Source organism: Nicotiana sylvestris, chromosome 2 (genome assembly GCF_000393655.2).
Source record: "Nicotiana sylvestris chromosome 2, ASM39365v2, whole genome shotgun sequence".
NCBI lineage: Eukaryota > Viridiplantae > Streptophyta > Magnoliopsida > Solanales > Solanaceae > Nicotiana > Nicotiana sylvestris.
Window position 1 is genome coordinate 91,940,468 of NC_091058.1, and position 22,957 is coordinate 91,963,424.

Here is a 22,957-nt window from a genome sequence, read left to right on the forward strand (position 1 = left end):
GAACCCGGATGCGAGTATTCCTTCCGGCCTTCGGTTGATGAAAATGGCTTCGCGCGGGGTCTTTTGCAATTCCTTAGATTGAACCTGAATAAGGCCGATAGACTCGGGCCGTCGGGACCCTGACTTCGCGCAAAAAAAGAATAATGGTTTGGGCCTCGGAGTCATGACTTACCAGTTGAGTTCCGTAATAACCTTTGAGAAAAAAGTTTCTCAGGGACCCGTGGGCGGGGGCTGCTTTTGATCTCTTGAGAGCAGTCTGCGAGCAAAGACTTGCTCGCACTCGGACCACCTGGAAGTGTGTTTTAGTGTGAATATCCTTATGGTGATGTAGATAGATTCTGGAAGAGGGTTTGTCCGACCTTGGATGGCACCCGGAGCCAGGTCCATATGGGTGACACTCAAAAACTCTCATTTCTTCAAAGCCTGATTCCCTTTGATGGAGATCCTCGAGGTCGGGTGCCACCCTTGTGTTGGCAAAGGTATCGTCGGCTCCTTGGAGCGTAGCCTTACCTTGACGGAGGTCGTCGAGGCCGGGTACCGCCTCAGGACTAGAGAGGATGTTATTGGCTAGCGTTTTCGACTGGCTTTGAGGTAGGCGAATCGTCGCCATCTTTCCCACATATAATATGAGGCTATTTATGCCTTCTCAGGGGTTACCCCATTTTAAGCAGTTGTCATTTTCTTTCTGCACCATGTTTTCGGTATTCCGGCATAACATGCCTGCACATCTTTTCGCCTTTTAGTTCTTCAACTTTGTGACTGCCACGACGACTATGTCGGGGTTTATTCGACAGTGAGGGGAGAGCTCCGCCCTCGGTCTTCGGGATCATCGGGGTCCGCTGACTTCATGGTGTCGATTGATTATGCCCTTCGTTGTTGTTGTCGAAGACAATAGAGACCGGGTATGGACGAGTCGCTTCGCCCGGGTGCGGACTGCTGGCATTGTACCCTAGGAGCATGTATTATTTATTGAAGAATGGGGCTATACTCTTAGGTGGTGCGCCCCGCGCTTTACCAGGCTTGCCTATGGCGAGAGCTGGTTTAGTAGCTGTGTCTTCCTCCCTTCTTCTGTAGTGGTTCTATGGGCGTCGGGCGACGTCCTTGACCTGCCGGGCTTAGTCCAAGGATTTGGCAGCCCACTCTGTCACACCCCAACTTCGGGAGGCGCGACCGACGCTCAATCGAGTGAACCCAACTGAGCAAGCCTTATCAACCGCTATCTTCCCAACTTGATAGGAATAAGGAAGCCATGCTTACCTTTATTAAAATTAGAAAAGATAGTACATTCAACATCTTAGTTCATTTTATATCACAACATTTAAAACGTGGCTAAACTTCCAAGGTTCCATACAAGTTATAGTGTAGAAGAAAGCAAGAGTACAAGGTTATAACATGGTCCATTGACCTATCCAATACCCATACATAACCCACACAAACGTCTACGGAGCCTCTAAGGATACAAAAGACGTGATAATAATGCCGGTAAGACCCCGGCTATACCTCAAAAGTGAAAGTCCAAAATAAGAAGATGTACAATATAACCCCTTGAAGGAGAAAGGGGCTCACCAAGACTTTGAGAAGAAGGTACTCCGCTATGCCCGATCGGTACTATCCGCAATGGAGCCACCTACATTCATAAAAAAAATATAGCGCCCCCGGCAAAAGGGACGTTAGTGTCATCGAATAGCACTAGTATGTATAACTAAACACCATTTTACTAGAAAGAACTATCAAGCAATTACAAGTAAATCACATGAGTAAATCAAATATGCAATTCATTCAATCCTTCATATAATTTCCAAAACTTAGTTTGGGGCATTTCTTTCATATCTTCATCGCTGTTCTTAATACCACCGCTATCTTGAGCGGAGTCCGATCACGACCCGACCGGCTAGGTTGCCTCAGTGGAGGCATATATCTCAATCACTATTTCATTTCCCTTATCCGGAAATCAATATCAGCATAGTACCACCATGTGTGCGGCATGGTGTCCAATCACGACCCGATCGGCTAGGCCGCCTTATCTAGGCATTGTTCCTTTCTCATTAGTCATCACATCTGAATCTTTATTTCATATATATATCATATCAATTCCTTGGAACTCAGGGCCACCATTATCACATCGTTTTCCATTTTCAGTATTCATCTTGCAGGTTGTGATCATAGGCATATAAAAAGTAATTCAAGTTGCAGTACAGGTAAGTGGCCACATAGCTATCATGAATAATTCTCAGTTTCTATCTTGGTTTATAGCCTAAGCATTTCAATACATAATTGTATTCTTCATACTTCTCTAATTTACAAGAATGGTACATTACTCACATTGAGGCACATCCTTCACGTATATGTGTAGTCAATTGCAAATCAATTAATGCGCAATAACATTCAATACATTAACCAATTCAAATCTTACCACACTTTCGTAAACGCCAACGGAGCTCAATTTTTAATAAAAGGGGGTTTTAGCCATACATACCTCAAAGAGCTTTTCCTTAAGTTACTACAATATTCCGGAAATTCTAGCAATGCCCATCTACTTCGAGACATAACAAAATTGAACACAAATTAGGAAGATATTCATAATTCTAGCTCATTTGAGCACTTTATCAAACACCATATGAGCGTTAAATCTTTATGGTCCTTTTATAGAGTATTTCATCAACCCACAACCCATACCTTTCCATTTTTAGCTCAACCATGTTCCTACACCTTTTGACAACACATGCAAACAAGATAACAACTCCAATACCCACAAACTTTCTTGATAAATACACGCCTCTAGCTAAAATTCGAAATTAAGGGTTAGGGTATAGAATCTTACCTCAAGAATGAAGACCTAGTGTGGTTTTCCTTGTTAATCCTTCTTGATTTGAGCAAGAGTTGTAGAAGAATTGATGAGGAACACTTTCCCACTCTAGGGCATTCACTCTATCTAAAAGTATCTGATTTTTGCTCAAGAAATGGTCCCTTCCATCTATTTGACGAAATGAGGTCGTTTTATAACATAAAACCCAATTTTGTATAGCCGTGCTGCGTGGGGTGCCGCAGTTGTGAAACAAGTGCTCAAAAAACGTTTTTGGATGCTCTCTGTACCTCCCCACAGGCGCGCCGCAGGGGGCACCACATGAGGCGCCGCGGTAGTGTAAACTTTTGCGCTGCATTTGGTAATTTGGTCATAACTCCTGGTATGAGTGTCCGAATGACGAATGGTTTGAAGCGTTGGAAACTAGACTCAAAGACCTTTCATTGGATAGGTTGTGAATCGCTCAAAACCTTATATAAATAGATATATACCTGTCCAAAGTGAGGTCTTATGCGTACTCATTTACAACTTTAGTCGATTTGGTAATTTTCCAACTTGTATTAGACTTAGGCTTCTCCTTAGACCCTAAATCAATTATAATAAGACTTATACACTTATTACCATATCCAAATGATATCCATAATATCATTAATCCTCATTTGCACGCAAGATAAAATAATTAGCCTACCTTGGCACCACGAAATCTTAAATTACTAAGCAAAATTTTCTGGGGCTTTACATTCTCCCCCGCGTAAGATCATTTGTCCTCGAATGAGGATCAAGGTTCATTCATTAGCCATCCTTATGTAACTTCTGCTTTTTACATCATGAAATATATCAACAGCCTCGAATTTGGCTAACTCCTTAAATTTCCGAAAATTTCGCGAGAGTTTCCTTTGTAACTAGGACTATCTACCTGTCAGAGGGCCTCAGATACATATCCTAACAGCATATACATGTCCCATAGACATAACATAACTTGTACAACACCAACCATGGCCGCATAGGCAACATATATAACCAAAATGGAATAGTTTAACATAGATCAAACCAAAAGATAAGAGTTCATAGGAACCAAATGCATGAAAGCTATTACATAACTATTCAAACAAATGTGGGTACTTATTTCTCATTTCTTCCTCGGCTTCCCAAGTGGCTTCCTCAACCTGCTAGTTCTGCCATAACACTTTTACAGAGGCAATTTCCTTATTTCTCAATTTTAGGACTTGCCTATCAAGAATGGCAACTGGAATTTTTTCATAAGATAGTTCTTCATTAACCTCAATAGCTTCAATTGGTACAATAACAGACGGATCTCCCACTACCTTCTTCAACATAGATACATGGAAGACCAGATGTACCAACGATATTTCGGGTGGCAACTCGAGCTTGTATGCCACCTGACCAATCCTCTAAATGATTATGTACGGTCCGACATACCTCGGACTTAATTTCCTTTTCTTTCCAAATCGCATAATGCCCTTCATAGGGGAAACCTTCAAAAATACCCAATCATCTTCTTTGAACTCCAAATATCTGCGAGGAATGTTTGAATAAGACTTTTGGCGACTCTAAGCAGTTTTCAACCTCTCCTTAATAATCTTGACTTTCTCCATGGCCTGATACACGAGGTCCGGCCCTATCAATTCTGCTTCTCAAACCTCGAACCACCCAATGGGAGACCTGCATCTCCTACCATATAGTGCCTCGAATGGTGCCATCTGGATACTAGCATGGAAGCTGTTGTTGTAAGCAAATTCTATGAATGGCAAATGGTCATCCCAACTACCCTTGAAATCAATAGTACAAGCACTCAACATGTCTTCAAGCGTCTGAATAGTTCGCTCTGCTTGCCCATCGGTTTGTGTATGAAAAGATGTGCTAAGGTTTACCTGCGTACCCAAACCTTGCTGAAATTTCTTCCAAAAGTTGGCCGTGAACTGAGCCCCTCGATCTGAAATGATTGAGACTGGAGTGCCATGCAACCTGACTATTTCTTTGATATACAACTGAGCATATTGTTCCGTTGTGTCAGTAGATTTAACTGGCAAGAAGTGCGCTGATTTTGTGAGTCGGTCAATGATCACCCAAATTGAGTCGAACCTACGCGGAGTGCGCAGCAGCCCTACTACAAAATCCATATTGATCATCTCCCATTTCCATATTGGAATTTCTATGCTTTGAGTCAATCCATCGGGCCTTTGATGTTTGGCCTTCACTTGTTGACAATTCGGACATTTTGCTACAAAATCTGCCACATCCCTCTTCATGTTGTTCCACCAATAAATTTTCTTGAGATCATGATAAATTTTTGTAGAACCGGGGTGCATGGAATACCTGGATGTGTGAGCTTCTGCCATGATCCTTTCCCGAAGACCGTCGATATTAGGAACACATACGCGGTCTTGGTACCGTAGAGTACCATCATTCATGCCAAAGGAAAAAGTTGTGGTATTGGGTTTGTGAATCCCCTCTTTCAATTGTGCTAACAAGGGATCGTTGAATTGCTTTTCCTTCACCTCCGCTACAAGCGATGATTCGGCCCTATTTTGTATAATTACCCCTCCATCACTAGAGCCCGCAAGGTAAACTCCCAAACTGGCCAACTGGTAAACCTCCCTGGCTAACGGCCTCTGATATTCCCCCAAATGAGCCAAACTCCCCATAGATTTTCGACTAAGTGCATCTTCCATGACATTAGCCTTTCCCGGGTGATAGAGAATCTCAATATCATAGTCCTTGAGTAACCCGAGCCATCCTCTCTGTCTCAGATTCAACTCCTTTTGTTTAAAAAAATGTATTGAAGGCTCTTGTGGTTCATAAATACATCAACGTGGACTCCATACACATGTCGCCCAATCTTTATACAAAACTACCGCCGCAAGTTCTAAGTCATGTGTCGAATAGTTCCTTTCATGATTCTTGGGTTGCCTAGAGGCATAAAACTATCACCTTAACACATTGCATCATTAGTGGAACATCTTTATCACATTTCTCTTACATAAGACCTCGCACGAATCGAGTTCTACAATAATTTCCCTGATATGGTTACAATCTCCTGTGAATACTTACAACTAACTCTGCCAAATTCTCAACAAAAGATATTACTAAATGATTTTTCTTATAGAACCTTCTATTTCAAAGGAAAAACATCTTCTAGCCTGCGCACACACCTTAATATCATCAACATGCACGACATTGCATCAAATCTAATGTAACATTGTGCTCAGACCTTTCCTGGACAACATCTTTCCTCTTTGTGTGCCTTATAGGATTTAAGAAACCACTCCACTTTCCCTTGTGAACATTCTCATGATATCTATTTTCTGTTCAACACTTCCTAAAACACATATCAACACTCTTCATACATATTTAATTCAGAAAGCACCACTGGCCCGAACAATATGCTGGTACCATCTTTTCTTTCTAACTGGAATATTAATTCCCATTCTATTTTGCTCATAATGCATAATTGATGGCCTTATTTTGCTACACACTTGTCTATCTCCCGTGAACTTGTAATATCATTGTGCCTGGTTTAATGAGTTTATCATACCACAACTTCACAACCAGTAGTCTCACTTTCCATTATATGTAGACATGAACTATCTCTAGCTCCTTTAGTTACCATTCAGTGTCACTCATGCTGGTAGCATTACGGTTAGTCCTTTATACCTTCTATTAATACTTGTGCTCCAGGCGAGTCCACCATTCTGATATGAACTATTTTGCGATAACCATGGACATCTCAATTTATAGATTTTCTTCCCATTTCTTCTCGCCTCATTATTCCTAGTTAGTGAATAACCACGCACTCTTCCACACGTTACATTGTCTTTTTCCTTAAAAAGAAAATTCATCCAGCTCACCTCTTAACTCTTGTTAGGATATCAGTGGGAAAGTGTGTTCATTGTCATATCACTTAACACTTCTTTGCTTGTAAAATTATCTAGAGGCTCTCCATCAAGCCCAAATACGCTCTTGGGTTATTATAGAATCACATATATTTCTCCCACTCGTTCCACCTTTCTTAATGCCTTGGTACTTTGGTTAAATCACAGATCTATGATTAACCCATTCTAAAACTCGCAACCTTCCATATTTGACCTATAGTACTTACTTAGGTTCCATTGTTCCTGACCCTCTAACAAGTATAAAATCCCTTTACAAACATACTCTTAGTTTCTAGGATCATTGACCCTATCATCCACATTTCCATGTATAAAGAATTTACGTTCCTTAACCTTCCATCCTTATTTTGGGATACTAGTGGTCTACCATTAGCATACCCTTTCAGATAATCACGTTATTCATTATCACTTTTCTAGACTACGCATGTCTTCAACAAAATACTCAAACATCATAGCTACATGGTCTTACTCTTGTTTCATTGTATTTAAGTGGCCTTACTATGGACCTTCCTCCCCGACTTAGGGCGAATGTCCCAAATTTTGACACAAGTCTTGAATTTAGCAACTTCATGGACATATGTTTCATTTCTCTATCCCTCACATATATGTTCGACTATTAGGGAGATTGAAGTAACAATGGTATTAACCTCATAAGTTCTCTGCTCTTATTCAGCCACATGGGCTTGGGATTTCAATTCCTCATATCAATATCCTTTAGGAGTGTAATATCAGTTCGTACACTTCTGGATTTTTATAAAGTTCGATGTACATGGGTCTTCTCATCGGGGTTCAATTGACTCTCCTTTCATAACTTCTTGTCTCCCATAAGAGACCTACATGTTTTTCATTACTCTCTTAGTCATGCCTTAGATATATCACATACTTATACAACAAATTTTCTTTTACACCTTAGGATCATTTACATGTTTCTCACACTATCCACATGTGCTATTCAAGCTTATATAGCACTTATCAATTCAATGTTTCTTTAGAGGTGGTAATCATTTTTAACACTTTTCTCGAATAAATTATGATTCTGGTACGATGTACGTATCTCATATATTCATACCATTCGTTCAACACGATACATGTGCCATCTCCTTAATATTCAGGCCTTTTCCCATTTGTCATTCCATATGACAACATTACTTGAAATAGACGAAAGAAAGTTTAAACTTATCTTGAATCTCAATGCACGAGTTAGAAGACAATCTTATTGTCAAGCTTTATCACACGATCTGGAGTGTTGAAGAAGGGTAACATTCCTAAATGTCCATGTAACCTCCAACTTATAGATGTGGTCGACAACACACCGATAAGAAGGACTCTACTAGACACGGCTCCGAGACATCCTAGGACACATTAAAACCTTAGGCTCTAATACCAAGTTTGTCACGCCCCAACTTCGGGAGGCGCGACCGGCGCTCAATCGAGTGAACCCAACTGAGCAAGCCTTATCAACCGCTATCTACCCAACTTGATAGGAATAAGGAAGCCATGCTTATCTTAATTTAAACTAGAAAAGATAGTACATTCAACATCTTAGTTCATTTTATATCACAACATTTAAAACGTGGCTAAACTTCCAAGGTTCCATACAAGTTATAGTGTAGAAGAAAGCAAGAGTACAAGGTTATAACATGGTCCATTGACCTATCCAATACCTATACATAACCCACACAAACGTCTACGGAGCCTCTAAGGATACAAAAGACGTGATAATAATGCCGGTAAGGCCCCGGCTATACCTCAAAAGTAAAAGTCCAAAATAAGAAGATGTACAATATAACCCCTTGAAGGAGAAAGGGTCTCACCAAGACTTTGAGAAGAAGGTCCTCCGCTATGCGCGATCGGCACTATCCGCAATGGAGCCACCTACATTCATAAAAAAAAATATAGCGCCCCCGACAAAAGGGACGTTAGTGTCATCGAATAGCACTAGTATGTATAACTAAACACCATTTTACTAGAAAGAACTATCAAGCAAGTACAAGTAAATCACATGAGTAAATCAAATATGCAATTCATTCAATCCTTCATATAATTTCCAAAACTTAGTTTGGGGCATTTCTTTCATATCTTCATCGCTGTTCTTAATACCACTGCTATCTTGAGCGGAGTCCGATCACGACCCGACCGGCTAGGTTGCCTCAGTGGAGGCATATATCTCAATCACTATTTCATTTCCCTTATCCGGAATTCAATATCAGCATATTACCACCATGTGTGCGGCATGGTGTCCAATCACGACCCGATCGGCTAGGCCGCCTTATCTAGGCATTGTTCCTTTCTCATTAGTCATCACATCTGATTCATTATTTCATATATATATATATCATATCAATTCCTTGGAACTCAGGGCCACCATTATCACATTGTTTTCCATTTTCAGTATTCATCTTGCAGGTTGTGATCATAGGCATATAAAAAGTAATTCAAGTTGCAGTACAGGTAAGTGGCCACATAGCTAGCATGAATAATTCTCAGTTTCTATCTTGGTTTATAGCCTAGGCATTTCAATACATAATTGTATTCTTCATACTTCTCTAATTATCAAGAATGGTACATTACTCACATTGAGGCACATCCTTCACGTATATGTGTAGTTAATTGCAAATCAATTAATGCACAATAACAATCAATACATTAACCAATTCAATTCATACCACACTTTCGTAAACGCCAAAGGAGCTTAATTTCAAATAAAAGGGGGTTTTAGCCATACATACCTCAAAGAGCTTTTCCTTAAGTTACTACAACATTTCGGAAATTCTAGCAATGCCCATCTACTTTGAGACATAACAAAATTGAATACAACTTAGGAAGATATTCATAATTCTAGCTCATTTGAGCACTTTATCAAACACCATATGAGCGTTAAATCCTTATGGTCCTTTTATAGAGGATTTCATCAACCCACAACCCATACTTTTCCATTTTTAGCTCAACCATGTTCCTACACCTTTTGACAACACATGCAAACAAGATAACCACTCAAATACCCACAAACTTTCTTGATTAATACCCGCCTTTAGCTAAAATTCGAAATTAAGGGTTAGGGTATAGAATCTTACCTCAAGGATGAAGACCTAGTGTGGTTTTCCTTGTTAATCCTTCAAGATTTGAGCGAGAGTTGTAGAAGAAATGATGAGTAACACTTTCCCACTCTAGGGCATTCTCTCTCTCTAGAAGTATCTAATTTTTTCTCAATAAATGGTCCCTTCCATCTATTTGACGAAATGAGGTCGTTTTTTTAACAAAAACCCCGATTTTGTATAGCCGCGCCGCATGGGGCGCCGCGGTTGTGAAAAAAGTGCTCAGAAAACGTTTTTGGATGCTCTCTGTACCTCCCCACAGGCGCGCCGCATGGGGCACCGCATGGGGCACCGCGGTAGTGTAAAATTCTGCGCTGCTTTTGGTAATTTGGTCATAACTCCTGGTATGAGTGTCCGAATGATGAATGGTTTGAAGAGTTGGAAACTAGACTCAAAGACCTTTCATTTGATAGGTTGTGCATCGCACAAAACCTTATATAAATATAGATATACTTGTCCAAAGTGAGGTCTTGTGCGTACTCATTTACAACTTTAGTCTATTTCGTAATTTTCCATCTTGTATTAGACTTAGGCTTCTCCTTAGACCCTAAATCAATTATAATAAGACTTATAAACTTATTACCATATCCAAATGATATCCATAATATTATTAATCCTCATTTGCACGCAAGATAAAATAATTAGCCCACCTTAGCACCACGAAATCTTAAATTACTAAGAAAAATTTTCTGGGGCTTTACACACTCGTTATTCAAGGAGTGTGAGTAGCGAGCTTTGTCCCGGGATAGATGGGTAGAAAAATACCATGGTGAGCGTTGCACTATTCCTTCCTTGCTATCACCTTATACTTCTTACTGAGTTTTCTTCTGTAGGCCTCCGACAAGCTTGAGTCCGGACAGCTTTGTTATGGAGCTAGGCTCCAGAAAGCTATGGATGAGGGTAGGTCCCTTGGGCTCCTTTGCGAGGAGAAGGAAGTTGAGTTGACACACTGGCGATATGAGGCGTACTGGAGCTCGAATTACGAGAGCTATTTGATGGGGCAGGTAATTTCATGTCCCAAGTGGGTATACGTTTCGCTTTTTAACCTTTTGGGTTAACCTTTTGCCTATCCCAGTTGCAGAAAAAGACGGAGGATCTAGAGAGCCTTAGAGGTGAAGTCGACCGAGTTAGTAATGACAGTGGTAAGCTAAGAGCTCAGGTGCAGGTTCAAGCTTCAGAAGAGAAGGGTGCCTTGGCTAAAGTTCCTGCCTTTGATGCCCAACTCCACTTGGCTCGTGACAACGCTTCAGTTCAAGTGGATATGATCACGAAGCTAGAGTCTGAACTTTCGAATGTTAGGGTTAAGATCGTCGATGCTCGGGCTGAAGCAACATTGAGCCGGACTAAGGCTTATCAGGAGATGGCGATTCATTTGAAGGATGGTACTGATGCCCAAGTCGAGTTGAAGAGGGCCCTCGATCGTGAAGAGAAGATCGAGGAATATGTTTGTTATAGATCCCGAAGAAGGGTACTTGAAGAGATTGGCACCAGGGGTTTGGTTCTCCAAGAAGAGCTGGCTCGAGCGAGGACGGACGAGCGTGATGCTCGGTCACTTCTGTCCGACACTACTAAGAGCAAAGATAAGGCTGGTAGGTCGTAGCCTTTTGGGGCGGGGCGTATACTTTGCCATTTTGTATGTGATACTTGCAGAGCGCATTTGTAGATGGAGAATGCACTTTTTTGTGTTTGAAAATAAAAGAAAGCCTGAAGCTTTATTTCTTGTATACCTCATTTTGCTTTGCTTTTGACCGGGTGAGCTAGTATCGAAGTTGATGAGGATCCTTAGACTCGTGATATGGCTCCGGGGCTCATTAGGCAGGCCCCGAGACTCCCACGCATTTGGGTGATGAGGACTTTAGTGTAAGTTGGCATTAGAGATCTTATGATTTTGCTCAACTGTTTTGGGCTTGGTCTCCTAGTCAAGTTTTGACTCGAGCCCATTTGACCCTTAAGCTTTTGTGTCTGCATGGGCGGGCGACGATAGCTCTTATGCCTTACCCTTGGGAATTTGTATTTTAACTATTTTGGGTTCAGTCTCCGAGTCGAATTACGACTTAAGCTCATTTGACCCTCAAGTTTTGTATTTTTGTGGGCTGGAGACAACATCTCTTATGCGTTGGGTCGAAGCGACCTTTTGTGTATGTGGCCCTGAGGCTCATGAAGCTGGAGACGACGACTCTTACGCTATGACCTTAGGCATGTGTAGTTAACTATTTTGGATACGGTCTCCAAATCGGGTTACAACTCGAGCTCATTTTGATCCTCAAGATTTCAAATTTTAAGCTGGCGACAGTGGCTCTTACGCTTTTGGACGTAGCGACCTTTTAGTGTGTGGCCTGAGGCTCGTTTGGCTGGCGACAATGGCTCTTACGCTTTTTCCCTTGGGCATATGTAGGCTTTGTTTTCCTCTCGTTAAGGACTTTTTTGAAATGATTTTGCCTGACCCATTGTCGATTCGGGAAGAACCACGATTTCAAGTAGTTTACGGCGATGTACGAGCACCTCGAAAGGTTTCGTTTGTAGGCTGAGTAGCTCGAAGCCTTGTGATTTGGAGCAAACATGGTCGAAAATCGTTTGCCTATCGAGGGTAGCCTGTTTAACCTGTTCTTTTCGAAGTAGATTCGAAGTAATGGCTTGTGATTTTATAGCGACGATCGGGCGTCCTCGAGTCGCGTTAATTTGGCTGGTGCAGCCGTATTGACCATAGTCATTTGTGTTTGGCCGAAGCCATATTTGATCCCGAGAGTGGTAGTTTAGATGTCTACATCGAGGGTATGCCCTTTCGGGAGTCTTACAAATGCGACATATAGCCTAATCTTTGGGAATCGAGTTTTATGCATGTAGTAAGGTCTTACAATATTTTCGTGTCTGTTGAGGTCTTACAGTTTTTTTCATGCCTGTTGAGGTCTTACAGTTTTTTCATGCCGGTTTAGGTCTTACAGTTTCTTCATGCCTGTTGATGTCTTACAGTTTTTTCATGCCTATTGAGGTCTTACAATTTTTTCATGTTATTGAGGTCTTATAGATTTTTCATGTTGTTGAGGTCTTACAGATTTTTCATGCCGTTGAGGTCTTACAGATGTAGTTGCTGCCATAGGTAGGTTTTACGGGAACGAGTCTGCCCGCTTGGGGTCTTATGGCCTCGTGTTTTGGTGAGTTGATGGAGATGGGATTTTGATGGCAGTCCCCGAGTCGTCGAAAGATTCTTGACTCGGGAGACATTCTTTGTAAACTTTGCATTGCCTCGTCGAGGGCGTGCGATTTCGGAGATCCCAACTCTGGGGTTGTGCATTTTTGTTTTGAGGTTTTGACTTCGGTCCTCGAGTACTCGATGTACCTTCAATTTTGGAGATGCTTAGTGATTTCCGCGTTGCCTTACCTGAAGGCTTTATGATTTTAGAGTCTCGACCAGGAGGTTGTCTAAGTGTTGAATTGTCGATGCTAGTCCCCAAGTGTTCGGGATGTTTTCGGCAGAGGAATTATTGCCTTATCTTGCAAAGGTGTCTTGACAAAAGATATTCTTTGATTATTCGGTACAAGAGTACATGTATTCGCCGACGGGAGCTCGGCTATATGGACACGATTTGTTTGACCGTTTGGCCCAGTACATACTTTCCTACGGGGACCCCATTTGGCTTTTCATGACTTTTCTGAGTGGGTGGCTTCCTGGGGGAATGCCCCCAGCATTCAAGGTTAACTGCAAAAGAAGTCTTGAGCATTTGTTGAGTTTCCCTTAGGTAGCACACAGATGTTTCCTTGTTAAAAACCTTGCCGGTAAAACCCTTCTTTCGGGATAAAAACTCGGTCGAAGGAAAAGAGTTCAACGAGTGCTTTAAAACCTTAAGGTCTTCGAGCAGGGTTAGCACTCTTACCGCTCTGATCAAGTGCCTGCATAAGGGTTAGTCTGAAATACGAAATAAAAAGGGAGATGGTCGTACCTTGAAGTGAGATATGTCGGTGACGCCTCGAGGATTGATACGTTACAATTGTGAGGGCTGATTTATTACAATCACTCGAGGTGAGGACGCAGTACGGTCCTTTATTTTGTTTCATCAAGTTTGATCGAGGGTGAGGCTCGATCACCCATTGGCTTATTCGAGGACGGAGGTACAAGTGTTGGTGCTACATCGTGTATTGCAAACATTTCTCTTGCCGTGTGCTGTTCCCCGTAGACGTTTTTAATTCCGTCTATTGTTGGGAATTTCATCATCTGGTGAAGGGTAGACGGTACCGCTCTCATGCAGTGTATCCACAGCCACGCGAATAAGGCGTTATACCTCATGTCTCTTTCGATGACATAGAATTTGGCGTCTTGGGTCGTGCCGGCCACGGTGACCGGAATGATGATTTCTCCTTCATTGTTTCACTTACCATGTTGAACCCGTTGAGGACTCGAGTGGCGGGCATGATTTGTTTGAGCAATCCGAGCTGCTTTATCACCCTCAACCTGACAATATTGGCCGAGCTACCTGGATCCACGAGTACACATTTTATTTGAAAAGAATTTACAAGGAAGGAGATTACTAGTACATCATTGTTAGGTTGAGACAAGGTCTCAGTGTCTTCTTCGGTGAATGTGAGGGCATCATCGGGAATAGATCCTCCGGTCCGCTTTTCTCTAGTGATGGATATTTTTGTTCTTCTCATTACGGGTTCCTGCGGGGCATCGGCGCCCCCATGATCATGTGGATGACATGTTGTAGCTCGTTTGCCTCGTTCTTCTTGGTCGCCTCCCTTTCCCGAAACTGATTTTGGCTCGATCGCTAAGGAATTCCCAGAGATGCCCTTTGTTAAGCAGTCAAGCTACCTCTTCTCGTAGTTGATGACAATCCTCGGTCATGTGTCCGTGCGTGTTCTGAAATTCGCACACCAGGTTGTGATTTCTTTGTGAAGGATCCGATTGTATAGGCCTGGGCCACTTGGCGTCTCTGATTTTGCTGATGGCGAACACGATGTCTGATACATCGACGTTGAAGTTGTATTCCGACAAGTGAGGTGCACCCTTGGCCCTTCTAGTAGCTCCATCCGTTCCATTTGAAAGCGGGACACGAATTCCCGCAACATTTTGCTCTCTCTTTGCTTAATTTTGAAAACGTCGGACTTCCTCGTTGCTACTTTGATAGCTCCGGCGTGTTCCTTCACAAAGGAGTCTGCTAGCATAGCAAATGAATTTATGGAGTTAAGAGCCAAGTTATGATACCACATCATGGCCTCCTTCGAGAGTGTTTCCCCAAACTGTTTCACCAATACGGACTTGATCTCATCGTTCTTTATGTCGTTGCCCTTTACTACGCAAGTGTCAGCAGTAACGTGTTCATTGGGGTCTGATGTCCCGTTGTACTTTGGTAGATCCGGCATTTTGAATTTCTTAGGAATGGGTTTTGGGGCTGCTTATTCAGGGAAAGCCTTTGTATTAATTTCTTCAAATCCACACCTTTCAAGACCGGGGGCTCACCCAGGATCTGGTCGACCCTGGAGTTGTAGGTCTCAACCTTCTTATCGTTGGCTGCTATAATTTTCTCACCCGATTCTATCATTTTGGTGAGGTCCTCGAGCATTTTCACGATGGTAGGGTCGGTTATCGATCCGTTGTTGCTCGACCTCTCCAGTACCTGTTCGGCCGGGGTAATAGTTTCCGGTGCTACTATGCTTGGAGTCTTCGGGTGGCTTTGCAACTAAGCGATAGCCAACTGTTGTGCTTGCAAAATTTCAAAAATAACATAAAGACTAACTTCTTGTTCTTCGCGGGCTGGGGTTTTTTGGGCTTCCTATTGCTCGCCATGTCGTATGCTCCTCTTAGTGTTTGAGGTTTCAGCAACCTGCTGCGCGTCTTGCAAATCCGCGTCCACTGGAGTCAGTCCAGGTATGTTATCGGGGTTTTGCGGTGGCGCACTAATAACCGGAACAACCACATTGTTTTCTCCATGGTTTTTGAGGTTGTCGTCCTCGACACTATTTATCGAGCCAGACATTTTGACCTGAAATCGAAGATCTTGGACAAGAAAAAGTGTGAAAGATAACTTGTGTTGTGTAATAAAACCAGCAAGAAAATAATCACTATTATTTTTAGCCCAACGGTGGGCGCCAAACTGTTTATCGTGAAAATTGTAATAACAATTAAATTTATTAATGGGACTCTAAGAATACGTGATCTATTTTTATGCTAGTTGTTAGGGCAGTTGATGCTAGATATGTGAAGCTTAATGACGAAATACGAACTAAAATAGGGTTATAATCAAACCAATGGGCTTGTTGTCCGGGCCTCAGACTGAGCGATGAGGGGCCTCGAGTTCGATGCCTGGGCTCGGGCTCGAGCTATCGGGGATAATCAGGAAAGGGCTAACAGTTAGGATGTAATTAAGGGAGGCTCTCTATGGCCAATATGAAGCAATAAATGAAGAACAAGTATGAAAGCAATAAATGAAAGAGGTAGTCTCGAGCGAGTAAGTTAGAGAGAAGAAGAGAGAGAGAGTTGTTATTGATCTTGTGTAGAATAGTTGGAGCAACTTGCTTACAAAGTGCCAATGATTCCCCTTTTATAAGAGAGGGAATCCAAACTTATTACAAGATACATTAAATGATAAAGGAAGCGGGATGGGACAGCTAACTAGCTTCATAATGTAGACGTAGACCAGCGTTAGACAACCCTGGTAGACTTAATGGCCCCTGATGCATTCTTCAGTAGCCTCAAATGCTCGTCAGGGTCTCGGCCAACATTATCCCCAAGCCAGGTGTTGACAGATCTTGAGGGAGGTACCCGGCCCGAGGTCTTGAGCCTCCGAGGCCATCACCTAAAGTACTTTACCAACGAGAAACCGGTCACCCCGATTTTGCCATACACAAGATTTGTATAAGTTTGGATAGTGGTATATGACTTGTCCGTGCTTTTGGTTGAGGTCCTGAGGGGCCTCGGGATGATTTTGTGTGGTTAACGGAAAGTTGGAAACTTGGAGTTAGCAGCTGAAGTTCTTTGGGCTATTGTCATAACCGCATATGTGGTTGAGAGGCCGCAGATATGACTCTCGTAAATGTGGAATTAAGCCACAAAAGCGGCCAGCTTAGGAAAAGCAGGGAACCACATAAGCGGGTGATGTACCGCACCTGCGTGACCGCAGATGCGGATTCTCGACCACAGGTGCGGCGAAGGGGTTTTAAGTGGAAATCGCAGGAGCGGTCCCCATGACCGCAGAAGCGATACTGCATATGCGGAAGGTGGACCGCAGATGCGGATTTGCTGGGCAGAAAATCAGAGTTTCGAGGGTTTAGTTTCAAAAGGTTAGAAATTGATTTGGGAGCTCGGGATTGGCAATTTTGAGAGGGATTTTCACCTGGGTGTTTGGGGTAAGCAATTCTTACTCGGTTTTGATTGTTTTCCACGAATCTATGCTTAAATTCATCCTTTAAATTCGAATTTGGGGTGGAAAAATTGAAGAAAAGTTGAAAAAGTTCTTAGACCTAACATTTGAATTTGGATTACGATTTTGATGTCGGATTGGGATAATGTTGATATAAATGAACTCGTGAGAGTATGAAAATTCTGAAAATGTAGATTTTACCCGATTTAAAGACATGGGCCTGGAGGGCATTTTGGTCATTTTACCTAATTCCGCGTATTAGCTGAGAATTTATTTATAGAATCAGTTAGTTGAAATGTTATTTACATTATACAAATAAATTGAATTGATTCTGGCCATTTGGAGTCGAGTACTCGTGGCAATAGCGTGGTTTCAGATTGATTTGAGCTTGTTCGAGGTAAGTGGCTTGCCTAACCTTGTGTGGGGGACATTCCCCTTAGGATTTTGTATTGTGGTAATTGAAATGCCTTTTGCGTGAGGTGACGAGTGAATACTTGTGCTAATTGTTGAAAATCATGTTTTCACTAAAGTAGCTTTAATTGTGTTTCCCTTTCCTGCTTATTCTACTTGAAATTTGAGCTTGTTGTTAGCTTAGAGGAGCATGTTCAATTGATGTAATTGCCTTATTGTTTAAATTACATTATTTGTATTATGTGAAGCATGTTAGATTAGAATTACCTATTTTACTTTGGTACGAAATTGAGTTTAATTGAGTATTCTTTGTGTTATTGCAGTGTGTTTTACATTGGGACTACAGGACGGCATCCCGGGAGATCCCCTGTACATATTTATAATTTGAGTTGAGGTGCAGGATACTGAGAGATCCCCAACACGTATATTGAGGATACCAAGAGATCCTCGGGATACCAAGAGATCCCTAGTATATATTAAGGATACCAAGAGATCATCGGGATACCAAGAGATCCCTAGCATACATTGAGGATACCGAGATATCCTAGGGATACCAAGAGATCCCTAGCATATATTGAGGGTACTAAGAGATCCTCGAGATACTGAGAGATCCCCGATTATTATCCTTGCGAAGAGTGGTATTCCTTTTGATTGTTTTTGCCTCTGTTTCAGTTGTTGTTATCCTTATTAACCTATGTTAATTCTTATTGTTATCTTTCAACTGTACTGCTTTATCTTACACTGTCATACCTTATATTTCATTTAATCTCAGTAGGGCCCTGACCTTCCTCATCACTACCCGACCGAGGTTAGGCTTAACACTTACTGAGTACTGTTGTGGTGTACTCATGCCCTTTCTGCGCATGTTTTTCATGTGCAGATCTAGGTATCTCCACTGTCACCCAAACCGATGGGCCGCGACAGGCACCCGGTACCTTACTCAACGGAGTACAAACATAACGTATCTTGTCGTATCATACTATCACAGGTAAATGAGCCGGAGAGGCTATCGTGAGATAAGTAAAATAAAACATGGAGAAATACTCGACATTGGATGATCCAATATGTAATCCAAACTTATGCATGTGATGTATGGGCCTATAAGGCCGGCATGATCCTTTATATACTCAAAACATAGGCCGACAAGGCCATACAAGAATCCGTATACATGACATCTATCTAATATCATGAAATAAATTTTACCAACTTACGTATTTTTGAGACCCATGAACGGATGATAGAATAATATGACACATAGGGTATCAAGAAAATCAACATCACTAGTATCTCTATGAATAAAGTCATTTATGGAATTTGTGCATTTTCTCGTTCTGTTCGTGTCGTGTAGATCATGCCAAAAAGAAAGAAGGGATAGCCTTAATAAACCTGAGTCGATTCTCTTAGCAATCCCTTTAACATACGTTAATTGCGACAACACGTAACGGCAAGATCGGAATAGGAAAAAATCTATATGATATTCTTGAGAAAGATTGCACTGTACTCCATTATAATTGCAAAAGCTCACTTTGATTTGAATTGATGAAGTCTTGCATTCTTGTATTGTAAGATTTCTCTGTATGCTTGAATTGTAAAGTCCTGAATAACATTTTGTTCTTTTGGATTGAATTGAATTGAATTGAAAGGATTTTAAAAGAATGTCTAATCTGACTCATTTTCCGATATCATGCTACCTATTAATAATGACTTATGAGTCATTTTAAATTAAAGGAGGGGATGTCATCTCATACTTGTTAAATACTTATCTAATATATATCCCCAATTAATTAGGTAATGTCCCATTACCCGGTAATTAACCAATTACCCGCATAATTAAGAATTATCTCAATTACTTAAAATACCACCCGCTTTTAACATACCTTGTACACCTTATTACCATGGTCATGTAGTACCTTGTATGGCACTAGTTCATAAATATCGGGTATTAACGCTCGGCCTGTATTTTATCCCAATATGCCAAACTTGGACGAAAAATTCATTTTCTTTGACTTGCTTCCTCCCTCACCATCACGAATTTACTCATCATTTGTTCAAAATAGCATAATCCTTATAATCTGTAAATAATCTTTTTCCTTGGACTAATGCCAATTACCTTACGACAATTCAACTTACAATACTATAGGGTGCAACATCACCGTAATTTAATACTGCAAAGTGTAGCATCATCATAATATAATATTGTGGGACGTAATATCGACGTAATATTGTGGGGCGTAACATCATCCCCCCTTTGGAACATTCGTCCTCAAATATTTACTAATGCTCTTATCATTCTCATAATCCATAGGTCTTGCGAATATTTTAATACTCGTCTTGCCATCTAGGTGACTATTCTGTGAATGAATCGCAAAGGCCAGGGCATTCTCCCCTTTAAGCCTCTTTCTCACACCACGACTTGTAGTCAGAATCCTTCTAATCTCGTAATTGTTGCTACCTTCTATCATGCATCCTTTATGACTCTAACTTTGTATGTGCGCCTGACTCCTCTCTTCTCTTCCAGCTTTTAGCCAATCTCTAGGATTCACTTTGTGAACATATACAAAATTATGTCAAGTTGTCCCACTGGGTGTCATTAGCTTTACTATATCTAAGTAGGCCATAATATACCAAAATTATTACTTCGATTTATCGCTATCGGGTCATCTATCGAACTCCAGGTTACTCTCGTTGCTTATCCTATATGCATAAAGCTAAATCTTTTAATGCTTCTTCATTACTATTCATCTTAAGACTAATGGCCCAATCTCATCTTGTATTTTGTAATTTTTACCCGTCCCTTGTTGATTCACATCAATGTTTATCTATAACTATCCATTGATAACTTAACCTTTTTATGTAATATTGGCGCTAGGATTCACGTTTTATCGGGGAACATCTGAAATGATTAGATTGATCCACCTGGGGCGATACCATGCTTTCATAACTGTATCTCACAGCTTCCTAGTGTGATTCACCTTGCGTGGGTATTTTAATCCTGTCCAATTCATGAGATTCCTTTCTTTTTTTTGTCAGATCATTACACAATCGAGGGCCCAAATGTCATACTTTGTCTATAACAATTACACCTTCATTCTATTAATAGGGTAGCATTCCATCTCTTCTAAATGTTATTAGTCTTAGACACCTTTGAGTTCATTCAGGGTATAGTGAGCTTTGTATAACTTAGAGAAACCATATGCTCTTCTTGTTTTCATGGGCTTAATCGTGAGGACTTATCCATTTTGTTACTTTCTCCTCGCTTGTTCTTATCCTTACTCCTATCTTCTAGAACTTTGTCGCTTCACCATACAATAGCTTGCGACCTACACATCTCTATTTATATTACTTGCAACCTTTCAATTTGCTTGCATGATAGATTTCCTTATGTCATTTTGGGAACGTCAAGAGAGACATCACATCGTTTCTAACTCTCCTTCACTCTCTTAGCTAGACGTTTCGATATTTAAAATCCATAGGTGGGAAGATATGCCACTGGCGACACCGCTATCATTCCTAGCTACTGAATCTCAGCGCTTTTAGCCTTCTATCTGAATTATAGATTATCACCACCTTCTGCACCTGAGTATCTCGTACGTTGTTCACCTTTAGCTTACTTACCTTAAAATCTCACATCACATCTTCTATCTCTTTCATGACCTCTCTTCCACATAGGTATAATTCACATCCACAAGTTGAAGCTCTATTATAATACTTGCACCTATGGTGTATACACAATCCGATGGAAGCTTCATACTGACTTCTGATGAGGCTGGTACTCTTCTAACTGGCTTTATCGTAGAGCCGTTATAGAATATAGTTGTTGTACTATCTATCTTGTACCTATGATATTAAGAGTGATCCTTCAATAATCTCATTCACGAGGTCTATAATTTTCTTGGTTCAATGATCAAACTCCTGATTTACTTTGTTGATGTAACTCTTTATTTTATTCTTCCTTCTGATCAATCTTTAGGCTTAAGCTATCTTCCAATCTGCGGCTTATGGTATTAGTTAATGCTTTAGCCTTTCATGGCTGCTACGGAATATCCATGATACAATCTTCTAACAATTCATTTCTTTGTCTAAAACCTGGTCTCAACTCTTTCTTCTAACTTATACTGGAATCTTCCATGGTTGTATGATTGTCAACATATATGCTGCATGGATAATACTTCGCACTCTTAAGTGCGTCCACAATGTAACCAACTCTGGATCATTGATCAAATGATTCTTTCATTCTTTCTCAGTTTTCTTTAAACATAAGCCATTACCTTTCCTGGTCTTTCTGCCCTCTTGTTGGGTGCATACATAGCTTATCTTAGCTCTCACACATGCCGAAATTTCTGTACAACTCATATGATCTTCGAATATTGCTTTTGATTTTACTTCTCATTCACTAGACATTGTAAGTTCCTCTTTCTTATGGAGGATGTACAATGTTGTTATGAAAATGTTGTTATAAGATCATTTCCTCTTTAGGTCACTGTGCCTAGGTTGAACCTCCTCCCTTATTTCCTCAGCTAGTCTTTTACTGTATTACTTAGGGAGGACCCTCTGACTCTTGTAAAGCTGTGAGCTTATTACATCGTATACCCAATAAAATTGTTGATGTCCTTCCTCGCCTACTATTATCCGTAGTTACTTACCTCCTCACCCTTGTGCTTGTAGGGTTACTTCTGAACTAATATTTGACTGTCTTCCCAGTGGCACTCTCTTTTTTCCCGTAACATTCATAAGGTACCTTTAACTACCCCGACTCATATTTGAATATATCTCAAGTATTATAATGGCATTACCATGAGGCTAAATTCTCCATGTTGGGGTTTACTACATTTATCTTATATGATCTGCTGATTTGTCTGTAACTTCTTGTCTAGTCATGACTAGGCTCTTCCTGAATCAACTACTAACTACTCGCCGGCCCATTCTCATATCCATATTCCACGTAATGTCTCTTAGGTTGTTTCCGTTGTATTAACTTACCTCTCGCACTGGCTCCTTATTTATCAAAAACATCCCAGGTAGGGACCCTTACTTTCTTTCCTTGATGTCATGTTTGCATAATGTTCTAGAATCGTAGCATATCTGGCTTTGAATAAGTGCAATCTTATCCCTTTTTCATTTTGTTATAGCATTCTTCCTTTATCATTCCATAGTTACTAGAACCACTTAATTCTGAATTAATGCCACATTACTCCATATTCCCCCCTTTAGGGGAGTACTAAAATTTAGTGCTATCATGATCTACGTATAGATGTTTTACCTTTTCATCTCTGGTGTCCTTTCACATCATCGATAACTCTTAGTCTCCTTGCAGTAATCCTTTTGTACTAAGGATAACAAAATTCCTTACTCGCGAGGTGAAAATTACTATAACTGGCACGT

General features: G+C 41.0%; 1 protein-coding gene across 1 annotated transcript in view; it reads left to right on the plus strand.

Moving 5' to 3' along the window:
• LOC138885236 (uncharacterized) overlaps positions 1–22,957 on the plus strand; it is a 76,093-nt gene that overhangs the window by 25,089 nt on the left and 28,047 nt on the right. The window contains exons 4-5 of the mRNA XM_070166153.1: positions 10,643–10,813; positions 10,885–11,398. Of these exons, the coding sequence (XP_070022254.1) occupies positions 10,643–10,813; positions 10,885–11,398 (685 nt within the window). The remainder of the gene's footprint in view (positions 1–10,642; positions 10,814–10,884; positions 11,399–22,957) is intronic.